This window comes from Chiloscyllium plagiosum, chromosome 6 (assembly GCF_004010195.1).
Source record: "Chiloscyllium plagiosum isolate BGI_BamShark_2017 chromosome 6, ASM401019v2, whole genome shotgun sequence".
NCBI classification, from domain to species: Eukaryota; Metazoa; Chordata; class Chondrichthyes; order Orectolobiformes; family Hemiscylliidae; genus Chiloscyllium; species Chiloscyllium plagiosum.
The window spans coordinates 74,679,360-74,695,434 of NC_057715.1; the positions used below are offsets into that span (position 1 = coordinate 74,679,360).

The window sequence follows — 16,075 nt, forward strand, 5'->3', positions numbered from 1 at the left end:
ATTGGGCTTGGAAATAGACCATATTCTTCATCCACCTGTTGTTGCATTGCTTGGTGGCAATCATCTATATCTGGAAGGTGACAAGATGGGGCGGAATCCTTGATATATTCCTAAGTTTTTGACTATATTTTGCATGAAAATCTCCTTTCTGTTATGTTCCTTGCCTTATTTGACATTGTTTTTATAAAACAGAAACCAAAGAAAAAAATAAACAAATTGTGACTATTTAAAAGTATCTTGGTCCATGATTTTTTATCTTTGGTATTCTGATTTATCGCATGTCTTGTATATTCAACAATTGAGTTTAGAAAACCCAGATAATCTTTTTATGACAAGGTTTGATAATGGAAGAGAATGTTTCCACTTCTGGATCTGTTCAAAGTAAAGGCCCATAAATTTAAGATAGTTACTAATAAATCCTGTAAGGAATTCAGGTGGTTATTAGCCAGCAGAAAGAATGGTGAAGCAGTGTGAATCAGTTGTGTTTAAATCTGTGTTTTGACTTTCAGATAAATGCCAAGGAGGTGGTCAAATTTTCAGATCTTCCATTATCCAAAAAAACCATTAAAGGTAAGTGGAATTCTACCTTTTCTCTATGCTTTCTTCATTTGATCTGTCAATTTTTCTTCCTTTATATCCTTCCTTTTTTTTTGTACAAGACTTTTAAAACAAAACACTTTTTTTAATCATGTGGCCATAACAGTTCCCCAGGCACAATTTGAAGAAATTCAGGAGTGTTGTCCAGGTGTTCAGGCCAATAATTATCTTTTAGTTAACATCATGAAAACCAATCGTTTCATCATTATCACATTGCTCTTTTTTGGAGCTGTCTGGGCTTAAATTGGCTGCCACATTACATCAATGATCTCATTTCTCAAGTACTTTGGATGTAAAGTGTTTTGTTGATTGTCAAAGTAATGCCATTAAGTAATGCAGTGATTGCTGACACCAACAACTGTGGGCAACTATACATGTGTGCCCATTGAGGAATACACTGAGTCCCAGGCACTGACATCATTATGTGCATCTTTTGTGTGATGTCATGATTAGATGCATTATTATGCATGTGCAGGAAAATGCATGTGAATTTGACGTGGTCCTTAGTGGTGGGGAACTCCTGAGAACCCATGATCATGAGGCACTGTCCTATTCTCACTCACTTCTGTGCTCCCCCAACTCCAAAAGACTATGTAACCAAGAATGTAACATTTACATTCTTAAGAGTTATTGGCTTAATGAATACCTGTAATATCATCATCCAACTTTCAAGAACATAATTCTGAATCCATGTATGCCTCTGGTGACATAGTTAACAGAAGGAAGAGGAGAAAGAAATTGTGTTACAAATACAGCAAGCAATTGAGAAGGAAATGGCTTGTTGGTCTTCATTGCAAAAGGGTTGGGAGTGCAAGAATAAGGAATTCTTGCTACAATTATGCAGGGCTTTGGTGAGACCTGATCTGAAATACTGAATTAAATTTTGGTCTCTGTATTTCAGGAAGGGTGTTCTTGTATTCGAGGTGGTACCTTGATGGTGCACTGGATTAATTGCGTAAGATTGTACAATGATGAGGGTCTGAATAAATTTTATATGTATTGCTGGAGTTTAGAAAAATGAGGCAACAGCTCATTGAAACATTTCAAGATTTTGAAGAATTGTGAATAGGTTGGACACTGAGGGATTGCTCTCCTGCCAGAAGAATGTGGACATGGTCTTTGGAAAATATCATTTTACTTGGGAAACGTTTTATTCACTTGTTGTAATGGACCATGGTTCTCTGAAATCTCTACCCAAAAGCCTGTGGATGCTGCATCATTGATCACATTTAAGGCAGAATGGATAGGATTTTTTTGTGCCTTAGACTTCAGGGATGTGGGGATTAAGCAGCAAAATGGAGCTCAGGCTAATGTTCAGCTATGATGGAGTACAGTCTCCCCTCCTACTAGAATTGTGGGTTGCAGTGGTTCAAGAAGGCAGCTCACCAACATTTTTTCAGGGCAGTTAGAAATGAGAGGTAAATGCTGGCCTTGCCAGCAATACCCGCATCTCACATACATTTCAAAAAGATGTAGTAGAGCTGGCTTGAGAAACTGTATGATCTACTCCTGCTACTAAATATCTATACATTAAGTTCTTATGTATACTAGTAACAGGCAATCTATCGAATTTAAAGTCGTTCAGTTGGCATCCACTATAATATTAGTAGGGTCACGTTTATCGCATGTCTTAGGTTTGTCGGATCAGTCTTCAAATGACTATACATTTCCTGAAAGCATTGTTAATATTCTGTATAGGCAGCTCATCAGTACATGTGTATTATGTGGGTAATTTACTTTGGAAACCTGTGATTACTAATGCATTTGGAAAGGGTTCTTTCAACCAAAAATAGTTTTGAACCTCTGACCTAATTGTTTGAGGAATGTGAGGCTGTTTAGTTTCAGCTTAACAATAATGTTTTAAATTCAGCTAATCCAGTAAACTAAATGGAAGCTTTAGATTTTACTTATTACTTCAGAAGTCAATTGAAAATTGTTTCATTTTACTCTTACTATGTAGCTGAATCTGCAGTTGTTAGTTGAATGCAGGAATAAATAGCTGAAGTTCTGTTTTGAAGCTCTTGCTTCCATATAATCCTTACTGTAGGAAATGTTTCCTGTTTCATATAGTACTTGTTTAGTATTTTGTGGTGTTATTGACTACTTTTTTAAACAGACAATGAAGTTTTTGTTGGCAAAGCAGAATTTAGGAGACATGGTTAGTAAGTTTGTGGATGACACCAAAATTGGTGGTATAGTGGACAGTGAAGAAGGTTAGCAATGAATGCACAGAGATTTGATCGATTTGACCAATGGACTGAGGAGTGGCAGATGGAGTTTAATTGTAAGGTATTGCAATTTGGTTTAAAAAAAGGGCAGGATTTATGAAGTTGATGGTAGGACCCCGAGTAGTGTTGTTGGACAGACAGACATAGGGGTTCAGGTACATTGTTCTTTGAAAGTTGCATCACAGGTAGACAGGGTGATTAAGAAGATGTTTAGCATGCTTGTCTCATTTGCTCACACCATTGAATATAGTAGTTGGGACGTCATGTTGAAGTTGTACAGAACATTGGTGAGGCTACTTTTGGAGTACTATGTACAGTTCTGGTAGCCCTGCTATAAGAAGGATATCACCTAATTGGAGAGCGTGCATAAAAGATGTACCAGGATGTTGCTGGGACTGGAGGGTTTGAGTTATAAGGAGAGGCTGCATAGGCTGGGACTTTTTTCACTGGAGTGTAGGAGGATGAGGGGTAACCTTACAGAGGTTTATAAAATCAAGAGGGGTATAATTAGGGTGGGAGGGGCATTCAAAACTAGATGGCATATTTTTAAGGAGAAAAATTTATAAAGGACTTGAAGGCCATCTTTTTCACACAGAAGATTGTTTGTATGCGAATACACTTCCAGAGGAAGTGGTAGATGCAGGTACAGGTATAACATTTAAAAGACATTTGGATGGGTACATGAATAGAAAAGGTTTAGAGGATATGGTCCAAATGCAGGCACGTGGGATGAGTTTAGTTTAAACTCGGTTGTCATGGTTGAGTTGAACCGAAGGGTCTGTTTCTGTGCTGTATGATGATATAACTCTGAGATGGTGACTGTCCCTCCAAGCCAAAACAGCCACCATGCACTCTGAAAAGCAGCACCTCCTCAGCTTTTCAAGGCAGTGCAGTCATGCTAATACTGTGTTTGTATTTTCCATATGGTGTTTTGTGCATATACTCAAATAAGCATTGTTTTGGGTGAAGAATGTATTGCAGTGTTAACTTCTTTTCAGCCTACAGGATTATTTCAGCATGCATCTCATCTTGCGTGGAATATAGCTGTAGCGAAATACTGAAATATAAATATTCAAAAGTTGCTTGATACTCCATATTGCAAGATTTATGTTTTGTTAGCCTTTTACTTCTATTCAGTTCTGATTGAGTAGAATTATGGAGAGAAGTAAAGCACCTGACAGTATAATCTGTGCTTAAATTAAACAGCAGATTTGGCTTAATCTGTTCTGGAAATTTGTAAAAGTTGTATTCTCTTTGTAGGTTTGTTGCAGGCTCAATATCGTATGCCCACAGAAATACAGAAGCAAACAATTGGACTAGCGTTACAAGGCAAAGATATTCTTGGTGCTGCAAAGACTGGATCTGGGAAGACGTTGGCATTTATTATTCCTGTAAGTGACTGGGATTAATGGGGCATGGTTTCTAATAATGAAAAACTGATTTGGCAGACCAAGCAAATATGAATGACGTATGAAATAACATGCAAGTTTGTTTGGCTCGAAGGGCAGAATGGCCTAATCCTGCACCTATTGTCTATTGTAATTAGAGTTGTTAAATTTTCTGTTCGTGTGCATTTTTGATGAGCAGTTGTAATGCAATTTAACAAGCTTGAATAAGCAGTTTCAGTTACAATTCTGGAAATGTACATTTTGTAGAAATATAAATGACTAAGTGCTTACATTCAATATGGGTGGAATGTTCTGTTTGAACATCTTTCTAATTTCCCTCTGCCCTCCAACACATGTCACCTGAAGACAATGCTGTGCCATGACTCCCTGTGTGTTTCTCACAGAATATTGACTTTATAATTGGCTCTGAGTTAACATAGTGTCATAGAGATGTTAACGATAATAAGGACAGTGAAACTGTCAGAATTCACACCATTATTCCATTCAATTTGACATTTCTGACATCCATGCAACTGCAGAATAAGGGAGAATTGCAGCAGTTGTTATCAGTAATTCTGTGCTTTTCCAAAGGGTGTGTTGTTCAGATTTCCCCAGAATTCAATCAGTGGAGGACCAATTGAATTGTCAAGAGTTCCACTCTTGGACCATTTCGCTGCTTTTAAAAGCAACTTTTGAAAATTACGTCTTGTAGAATAAAATGTAAATAGTTTTTTTATTGTCATACTAACTTCATAATTATCAGTAAACACCTGAGCCTGAGATACTAATTTTACATTGATGGAATGTCAAATTTCTCCAGAATTTTAAAACATAAATCCACATTTAAAGTATTTATTTCAACACTTGTTTATTTTTCAATTAACACACAAGTTAAAATAATGTCTTTCTTTGTCTGAAATCTAAAAGTAAAATGATATCTGTTAAGAGCTCTTAATTTCCTGGTTTTCTCTATGAACATTTCCATGTGATTGATTTGTTAAATGCTTGCTGATTTCATTGCTGCTATACAGGGAAAGATTCCCTCAGCCTATCACCAAATTTAAACTGCCACTGGGAAAAGCATAAAGTTGGTAAATAACAACAGAAATTGATAGTTTTTTCTGGTGCTTTTCTTAAAGGTGAGCATCGTTGCTTTACTACTGACTATAAAATTTGGGTACTTGGTTTGTGTGAAAAATAGACCATTTTTATTTCTCTACCCAGCCGTATATCTAGAAATCTGAGTTAAGGACAGCCGCGTTGTCTATTCCCATTTTATGAAAATATCTTTATTGATGATGTGTGATTGGGAACAGCCTGACACAGTATCATGTTCTTGTGAATTTGTACCCTTGTTATTGTAATGCAAGTTGGTAACCAAATGTAAGAGTTGGACATCCCTGAGTAATGAATAGCTGAGGCTTATGTTGCATACCAGTCTATTTATTCAATAATTGGATGGACCTGTGACAGGATTCTTGATTATTGGACTGTTATTGAGTCTGCTGTTCAGATACACTTTTTTTTTCGAAGTGTTACATTTCTTTGGTTTATGGTACATTATATTTTTTGGAATGTAAATCTGCTTATTTAATCTATGCCATAGTTGTGATGTGCATTACTTGTACAATAACTTGATATCCAGTTTTGTTTTGCTGGTTACCAAGAAATTATATATATGGTGATTCAGATGTCCAGCATTTGAGTTTAATATTTGGGTAATTTGCTTCAAAGGAAAGTTGCTCGTAAAAGATTAGCAATCTAAAAGGTTTGTACCACTCATTAGACAAGCTGATTTTGTTGACCTTATGCTAATAGCAGTTTGTCTGCCACTCTATAGATATTGGAATGTCTTTATCGTCAACAATGGACATCAGAAGATGGATTGGGCATTCTCGTCATATCCCCTACAAGAGAACTTGCATATCAGACCTTTGAGGTCCTACGCAAAGTGGGGAAAAATCATGAATTTTCAGCTGGGCTAGTAATAGGAGGAAAGGTAGGCAATAAGAATGTACTTCTAGAACTATTTTGCTTGGAGTTAAAGTATAAGGCTACACAAAGGGTAAAATATTAAAATTACATTGGTTGAGTGTATAGTTTAGTTATTTCCTCAATAATGTTCAGCTCTTGACTTGTCAAATAATCACCAATGTTGTCAAGGAACTGTACAATGTTCAGATTATTCCACAATGTTGTCATGAGTATTAAATATTGCCTCATTTAGAAGTTGCCTGATTATACGCAGAATTTGCAATTTTTATCAGACTGTAGATTTTTCAAGTTTATTTAGAAACATCGAAAGAATTTGTTAATAGCAAAAGAAATCCTATGTTTACAAATAAACATGTTTAAATTGTCATCTAATTAGATGTGTTAGTGCAGAATTTGTTGTCAAAGCAATGAGAGCATAATGACAATGTTGTTACTTATGCGTAAATAGTACAACGACGACAGGCTATTGTGTGTTTGAATGCTAATATCTGAAATGCTGTGTCTTTTTTTTGGGAAAATGGTACTTCATTTCTCATAGTTGATCTGAATGCATTGAGCGATGAGCAAGATGGAGTGCTTTAGGGCTAAACTAAATGTGTTTCCATTTATATTACCTTAAAATTTTTATGTTTGAATTGTACCTCTCATTTTTCTTACAAAGAAAGTTGTCAGAATTTTAAAAACTTTGTGGCTGAAGCCATAATCTGCTTTTGTCGTCTTCCTGTCAAAGTGGGTGACCTGTCATTTTCCCATCTTGTCTTCCATCTGCCAAATTTTTGCCCACTCACTTAGCCTGTCCATATCCATTTGTGGACCATTGTGTCTTCCGCACACTTGCTTGTCAATCTTTTTTTTTATTGTTAGCGAATTTGGCTATAATAAACCTTGTCTCTTCATCCACGTCATCAACATAGATTGTAAATAGTTGAGATCCTGACTGTGTGACCTGCATTGAAGTTGCCAAATTTTTACTGAAGCATGTAATTGGTCAGCTATGTCTGTAATGATGTAAGAGATCACATAATGAAGAACCTCTAATGCCATGTGGTAGACAGACTCAGCAGACAGAATGGAAATTGTTCACAGAATGTTGAATAAAGAGTAATCTTTAAAAGGCTATAGACTCCAATAACCTCTCTTCAGTAATGTAGAGCACTCAATGACTCTCTAACAAGATAACATATGAAATTGAGTGAAGGACCCAGCAACTGTACAGGGCAGTGGGAGGACTATAATCCAGCAGTAAGACAGAGCACTGCAAAAATCAAGAGCAGCCCGGTGACTGAGAAGCAGACCTCAGCACAATAATTGTCAACAAAGCAATATGGAAAGTCATCTCCATTGAGAGGAATCCATGGAACAGTCTCTCAGCTATCAGAATCTTTCAACCATTAGCAAAGAAGGTAGTGAAAGAGAAATCACCATTTACGATGAGATCATCAAAGCTTTACATACCTGTTTAGAGGCTACAACAAAATATGATTGCATAGGGAGAAAAATGTAATTATTGGAATCAAAAACCTGGAGAGAACATGGATTCATTTATCAGTCACCGATATTTTTCCATAGGTAACTGAATATGGGACCTTTAAAAGATGATTTGATTAGAGATTGAACTGTGGCCAAAATTTTGTAAGAAACTCTATCAAATGTCTTGCAACTCAGGGAACATTTGATTTTAGAAAAAGTAGTGCAATTAGCAGGAAAATCTGAATTTTATTTTTATTTGAGGCAATGGAGAGGCTTCATAGAGAAAAGACATTCAAGGGAGTACATTGTGTCAGGCACAAAAGTGAAAATGCACCAAAGCTGAGGCCAGGAAAGTGTGTGTGGCTAATGCCATTAAGCTGTTTTGTAGCTATGTCTCGAAGAGCATTAGAATGGAGATAGACCTGCAGAAAATATGGTGTACCCTTCTGACAAACTGACCATTTTAAAACAGCTTGTTGTAATAAATCTACTTTGATCCCAAAACAGAAGGAAAATCCCATAAGAATAAGTGATATTCAAAAAAGTGAAGTGTCAGACAGCAATGAAATAGCGCATTTCCCGGAGACAGAAAAGAGAGGTGTTGAAGGCATAGAGGCACATTGTAACAAAACAGAATTTAAACTTGACACTGGAGCAGGTTGTCAGTTCTCTTTGATGCAATAGAATGGCTGAATCAAAAAAAAGGAGTCCAGCCGTCCACCATTCAATTCCCAGAAGTGGCAGGAATCCAAGTAAAAGGACTGTTGTCTAGAAGACTACAGTATCAAAAGTGAGCAGTCAGTAAGACATTACAAGTGGTTCAAAATCACAATGTATTTGGAGCTGAATTCCCAAAGTTGCCCATTAACTTAGAGAAGTTAACTGCAACTCACAAAAAGCACTGGAAACAGAGAACAGGCTAATCTGCCTCTTTTCATCTAGAAAAGTCCTGTATCCAGTTTTGAAAATTAAGGCGATGCTTTAGCAAGGAGCGATTTCACCAGTGGTCAAACAAGCAAATTGGCATGGTATCAGATTAAAACTCACTAAGAATTTGTGTGGATCTTGGGCAATAAAGTAAAGCGTAGAGAGAGATATGCACCCAATGGAATTAATTGGATACAAAGCTAGCGAAGGACGCCATTTTCAGCAAACCTGAAACTAACAGTGGTTTCTGACAGCTTCCATGGCACCCAGAAACCTTCCTGCTTATGATATCCATCTCACTATTTGGAAGATGTCAGTTTAATAGTTTGCCTTCCAGCTTTACTTCTACACCTGAGCTTATAAAGGACAATGATAGACATCTTGGAGGGATTCAATAGGGCTTTCTGCTATTCTAATGCATGTCTCAAGTATAACTGAACAACATAACAAAAAGCTAAGAAATGTACTGGAAACTTTTTTTCCCCATTAATTTGAATGAAAAATGTGAATTCTCAGCCATATTGGGACATGGTTGTAAGTTTGCTTATTGAACTGGAAGGTTTGTTTTCAGAAGTTTGTCAACATGCTAGGTAACATCAGTGAGCTTCCAGTGAAGTGCTAGTGTTATGTCCTGCTTTCTATTTATGTTTCTTGGTCTCTTAAGATGGGTGACATCATTTCTGTTGCTTTTTCTCAGAGATTGGCAAACTGGGTCCATATGTTTATTGGTTTGAATGCCAGGCCTCTAGGAATTCCTGTGAGTGTCTCTGTTTAGTCTGTCCTATGATGGATGTGTTGCCCAGTCGAAGTGGTGGCTGTCTTTGTCTATATGTAAGAATATTAGTGTTAGTGGGTTGTCTTTTGGTGTTTGTGTATCCTGGTGGCTAGTGTTCTGCCTATCTGTCTGATGTAGTGTTAGTTACAGTTCTTGGAGGTTATTTTGTAATTGACGTTCGTTTTGCTGGTTGTTGGTATAGGGTTCTTTTAGGTCCATCAGTAGCTGTGTCAGTGCATTGGTAGATTTATGGGCTGTCATGATGTCAAACGATCAGAGTAGTCTAGTAGTCATTTCAGATGTCTTTTGATGTATGGTTGTGTGGCTAGATTAGATTAGATTACATTAGATTATATTACAGTGTGGAAACAGGCCCTTCGGCCCAACAAGTCCACACCGACCCGCCGAAGCGCAACCCACCCATACCCCTACATTTACCCCTTACCTAACACTACGGGCAATTTAGCATGGCCAATTCACCTGGCCTGCACATCTTTGTTTCTGGGCACTTTGTGTCTACTTGTTTGGATTTGTTGTTTAGGAATTGGTGGACTGTGTTTATTGCGTATCCGTTCTCCTTGCAGTGTAGGTATGTTTCTTCTCTTGCTTGTAGTTCCTGGGTGCTGCTGTGTGTTGTGGTCCTTTTAAATAATGTCCTAATGCAGCTCCGTTTGTGGGTGTTGGGATGGTTGCTTCTATAGTTAAGTATAATGAATGTGTGTTGGTTTCCTGTGGACACTGGTCTGCAGTTCTGCATTAACTGTTGGTTCCACTGTGACAGCTAAGAAAGAGAATCTGTTGTTCTCTTTTGGGAATTTTATGCCAGTAAGAATATTGTTGATGTTGTAGGTTTCCTCTAATTTGTTCCATTTTGCGGTGACAAAGGTGTCACGCACATAGCAGACCCAAAGTTTGGGTTAGATTGTGGGGAAGGCTGTTCGTTCGAGTCTCTGCATTACTGTTTCTGCTAAGAAGCCGAATATTGGTGATCCCATGGGTGTTCTGTTGATTTGTTTGTACGTCTTCTGGTACGTGAAGCTAGCAGTGAGGCACAGGTCTACTAGTTTGAGTATGTTGTCCTTGCTGCTGAAGTTGGTGCTGTCTGGTGTTTGTGCTCTTGGTTTGTCTAGTAGTGCGGTCAGTGTTGTTTTTGGCCAGGCTGATGTTAATTGATATGAATAGAGCTGTTACGTCAAAGGAGACCATTATTTCGTCCTCTTCTATTTTGGTGTCTTTGGTGTTCAGGAATTCATGGGTAGAGTGGATGGAGTGGCATGAGTCTTCAAGGTATTTCAGTTTTCAGTGGAGTTCCTTTGCTAGTCTGTATGTCCAGTGTTCCAGGTAGTGAGGTTGAGTCTGAGGGGGACCGCTGGTTTGTGTACTTCAGGTGGTTTGTAGAAGTGGGATGTATTGGATCCATCTGGTTTTGTTTTTTGGAGATCTGTCTTGTTAACTTGTTCTGATTTATGAAGATTTTTCAGTGTGGCTATGACACAGTTTTGTACTTGTGCGGTCAGGTCTGTTGCCACCTGTATCTGTATCTGTGAGTTTGCCTTTTCAATGTACTGTGTTCTGTTTAGGATGATGGTCATGCATCCTTTGTCTGCAAGTAGAAAATACAATGTTTCTATCTTTTCTGAGTCCTTCTAGGGCTTTACTTTTCTGTGTGTTGAGGGTGTTCCCTTCTTTCTCCCTGCTTAGTGTTGGTGCACCTGTCTGTCCGATGGTCTGCTGGGTTTCTTCTGTGAATCTGTTGTCTTTCAGAGTTGATTCTAATGCTGCTAGTAAGTCCTTTTTTGTCCACACCTCTCTCTAGTTATAGTTCATCCCTCTTACTACGTTGGCCTTTTCCATGTCTGTTAGTGGTTAGTCTGATAGGTTTTTAATCCAAGCCTCTGCGTTATCTGTGTTGTTGTTTAGTGTGAGCTTGTCCAGTTTTTCCTGTCAGGATAGTTTTTTCATTTTATTTTGCTGTTGTTTAGAGTCAGAGATGTACAGCATCGAAACAGACCCTTTGGTCCAACCCGTCCATGCCGACCAAGTACCCCAACCCAATCTAGTCTCACCTGCCAGCACTCGGCCCATATCCCTCCAAACCCTTCCTATTCATGTACCCATCCAAATGCCTCTTAAATGTTGCAATTGTACCAGCCTCCACCACATCCTCTGGCAGCTTATTCCATACACGTACCACCCTCTGCGTGAAAAGGTTGCCCCTTAGGTCTCCTTTATATCTTTCCCCTCTCACCCTAAACCTATGCCCTCTAGTTCTGGACTCCCCGACCCCAGGGAAAATACTTTGTCTATTTACCTTATCCATGCCCCTCATAATTTTGTAAACCTCTATAAGGTCACCCCTCAGCATATGCCTGTACATTCATGGTCTGTCGAGCTGGTGTATGAAGTTTTTTTGGCGCGAAATTTCCTGATTGTATTTGTAGAGTCAGTCGTGGGCGTTGTTAATTGTTTCTCGCAACTTTCTGTAGCTGTTCTGTTCTGCTATTCTTTTGGCTTGTGGGGCGTAGAGCAATGGTTTGTACTTGAGACATTTTGGTAGTACACAAACCAGCGGTCCCCCTCAGACTCAACCTCACTACCTGGAACACTGGACATACAGACTAGCATTCCTGAGGCATTCGTACAGGAAGTACCGTTGTTTTCAGGTGGCACTCTGAGATGGCATTGGTTTCCCATCTTCAGGGTAATTTTAACATGTTTTGTCCATAGGTGTTTGCGATTTTTGAGAAGATTTTGTAGCTCAGGTTGAAGCTCAACCTCAACCTGAGCTACAAATCTTCTCAAAATTGCATATTAGGACATGTTGTTCATGTAACAGACATTGTAGCAGATTTGCAAAAGACCAAGCCATCACCTAGAGACATCATGGAACTGTAGGCTTTCAAATGCATGGTCAACAATGTGGTCAAATTTTGATTAAATCTTGTAACAATTGCTCAGATAGGATCAAGCATGGTGTTGAACAATCATCAGTGAAGGTCCTTTGAAAAAGTAAAAGAAACGCTTATCTCGTCAGCTATTCCAGCTCCTTACAAGCCAGCCCTAGCAACAGTATTAGCAGCAGATGCACCATCAGTTAGAATCCAAATCCAGAAAGAATGAAAACTGAAACCAGTCTGCTATGTCATTGTCAATATTGTAGCAAAGATACACTCTGATTGATTTGATTGTGAAAGAAGTGCAGCTGGCTACAATAGCTTATGGTCACTTCCAAAGGGCCTGTGAAGAAGATTGAAGAGATTTGTGAAATAGCCATAACGTTTATCTCTGAGGCAGAGAATTTGGGGGAAGATGTAATGTGATGCAGGCATTGTGTAAAGACAGTGACTAGGCTAGTTCAGGTGATGTAGACTAATGGGTTAATAGGCAAATATGAAGGTTTATAGTGATGCCAGTAGCGATGTAGATCACATCACATAATGTAAAGATACTACAGTCGTGTTAAGTTTCAATGGCAGAAATAATTCATAGAACGTCAAATGAAAAATATTAAAACAAAACTAACTCACTCATAGGTTTCATTCATGGGCTAATGGCTGACAGATCCTCTGGTTTGATGACCTGAATCTTGGGGTGTTTAAAAAGGTGGCTGTAACAATATTGGATGCATCAGTTGCAATTTTCCAAAGTTTCCCTGATTCTGAAAAGTTCCAGTGGATTTGAACCACGAACTATTGTACCATCTCTGGCATCTTCCTTTGCCCTCATTCTTTTTCACTTTGTGTTTATGGGAGAACTTGACATATTTCAGAACTGTTATTTGTCACATCTTTGTACTTCAGCATCACTGTTTAGCCCTCATTACTTCTGTTGTTCCACATTTTTCCTTTGTTACCAATCTTTCACATTGGTAAGTATATATGCGATACATTTTCCCATCTGGTTTGAATTTTCAAAAACATCTTTTTAATGTTAGCTTAGACTATGTGTATGATATTGGATCTAGTGAATATGCAGAATCCTACTGCCGATTTTGAAAGGGCCTTTGTTAACAATTAGGGCATATTGTAGTCTTCTATTTTCTCATCTGTTTCTGTTGCCTAATACAAATTTTATTTTAAAATTTGAGATGTTAAATGCATACTTTTTTACTTACAATAGGATCTGAAAACAGAGGCAGAGAGGATCCATCGTACCAATATTGTCATCTGCACTCCTGGTCGTCTTCTGCAGCACATGGATGAAACCATGTACTTTCATGCGTCTGATCTACAAATGCTTGGTATGTGCGATTTGGAGATGCCGGTGTTGGACTGCGGTGTACAAAGTTAAAAATCACAACACCAGGTTATAGTCCAACAGGTTTAATTGGAAGCACTAGCTTTCGGAGCGACACTCCTTCATCAGGTGGTAGTGAAGGGCTCAATCCTAACACAGAATTTATAGCAAAAATTTACAGTGTGATCTAACTGAAATTATATATTGAAAAATTGATTGTCTGTTAAGCCTTTCATCTATTAGTGATAGTTTCACTTCTTTCATGTGTAAATCATTAAACCTTTTTTTAAAAAAGTTGCATTCTCAGGTTAGCTGTTAATAATGGTGATAGCTTGACAATGTTGAAGGTGTTAGCTCCCTGTGTTCTCTGTCTATGCCATGATGTTTAGATTGATTCTAACCTAACAAGTGAGATAATGGAGTTTTACATGAATTCATGCAGTTTTGAGCAAAGTACAATGTAACCCTGCAAGTACAAATTCAGCCATACAACATATATGTGTGCATATGGGTCTTTGTCTGTGTGTTTGTGTGTCTGTCTGTCTGTCTAGGTTGGGGGTTGTGAGTGTGAGAAAGCATTTTTTTGTGTGTGTATAGTGAGTGCAGAGTGTCTTAAGTCTGTGAGGGGGTGCATGTGGGAGTGTGTGTGTGTGTAGTGCAATGGTGGTCACCTGTAATGTGACAGTTGATGGTCACCCGAAGGTCTGACCTCTGACCTTCGGGGACCATCCTCCAAGGTGGACTTCGGGACAGGCAGCAGTGAAAAGTGGCCGAGCAGAGGCTGATAGCTAAGTTCAGTACCCATAGGGAGGGCCTCAACCGGGACCTTGGGTTCATGTCACATTACAGGTGACCACCATTGCATTACACACACACACAGATACTCCCACCCACACCCACCCACACCCACCCACACACGCACCCCCTCACAGACTTAAGACACTCTGCACTCACATATACGCTTTCTCACACTCCTCTCAACCCCAACTCAGACAGACAGACACACATACACAAAGACCCACATGTGCACACATATTTTGTGGGGTGAATTTGTACTTGCAGGGTTACATTGTACTTTGCTCAAAAACTGCATGAATTCATGTAAAACTCCGTTATCTCCTGTTTTGGATTAGAATCAATTTAAACATCATGGCATAGACAGAGAACACAGGGGGCTAACACCTTCAACATATTGTCTAGCTATCACCATTGTTCACAGCTAACCTGAGAATGCAACCTTTTTAAAAAAAGGTTTTGTGATTTACACATGAAAGAAGTGAAACTATCACTAACAGATGAAAGGCTTAACAGACAATCAATTTTTCAATGTATAATTTCAGTTATATCACACTGTAAATTTTTGCTTTAAGGGAATTATATCAAGGGCAGTAATGTGTATTGAAAACTTTAATTGGCATTGTGTAAAAATGTTGATCTTAATACTAGTTTTTGTTTGGTAGCACACAACCTGAGTATTGCTGAACAAAATAAACATTTTGTTGAAGCTTTTCTTGCGCTCATCAGGATAATTCGCAAGAAAACTAATGTAAAGGGGAACAACATTTTTTTTGCTGTTTAGGAACACTATGTTGATTGGTTGACAAGTGGACTCTGAATTGACAGAGCATTGAATATACTAGTTTGATGATTGACAGTTAACTGTTAAGCTTTATTTAGATTAAAACAAAGCAGTTTGATTCTGGTTGAGGTACTGCCCTGAAGAATTAATAGCCAACAATGGTTTTCATTGAAGCAGGCAAGTGTGTGTGCATGTTCTTTTTTCCTGTGAAAAACAGAGCCTGTATATTCATATCTGTAACTTCTAATAAATGTGCCACCCTGCAAACCCAAGTGACAAATTTAAATTGTCAGTGTAATTCTTGACATACTTGGAATTATTTAGCAAATATTATCCAATTATCAAATGACCACTATGAGGTAACTGAATCAGTCAAATACCATTTAAGGCCAGCTAACAACTTTTACCACCAAATTTCAATGGTGTTAGTAAATAGTAATCAGCTATAAATATTCAAGTTTTCTTCTGCTTGAAGTCAAATTTTTTTCTTGGCCTGTTGCTTTCTGGGTTTTGTCTTTGTTGCATTTTAAATTGCCTTTTATTTGACTTCTAAAAAATGTGTAAAATTGACTGGGTGATTTATTTTCTTCAACTCCCTGCATTTGTGGCAAAATCCTTAGCCTTCTCTCTGTTTTCCACAATGCGTTTGATATTAAGAATTCATCATGTGGTAATTGAAGCCATTGAATGGCATCTCAACATTATTAGGCTGTAAATAATGATGCCCAGAAACATGGAGGTTGACATGATTTAGAATGAAGTTCTCTGACTTGTTCAAGAGTAGGCCAGAAACTGCAAACCGCAGAGGATGGTGCAGTTCTCTGCAGAGGATGTGATGGGTATTGCCACTAGACTATTAATCCATTGACCTAGATAATAA

General features: G+C 38.2%; 1 protein-coding gene across 2 annotated transcripts in view; it reads left to right on the top strand.

The window, feature by feature from the left end:
* Nucleotides 1–16,075, top strand: part of ddx10 (DEAD (Asp-Glu-Ala-Asp) box polypeptide 10) — a 246,547-nt gene that overhangs the window by 42,700 nt on the left and 187,772 nt on the right. For both annotated transcript variants that reach the window (XM_043691861.1, XM_043691863.1), the window contains 4 exons: nucleotides 510–570; nucleotides 4,086–4,216; nucleotides 6,054–6,212; nucleotides 13,500–13,620. In XM_043691861.1, coding sequence (XP_043547796.1) covers nucleotides 510–570; nucleotides 4,086–4,216; nucleotides 6,054–6,212; nucleotides 13,500–13,620 — 472 coding nt within the window. The remainder of the gene's footprint in view (nucleotides 1–509; nucleotides 571–4,085; nucleotides 4,217–6,053; nucleotides 6,213–13,499; nucleotides 13,621–16,075) is intronic.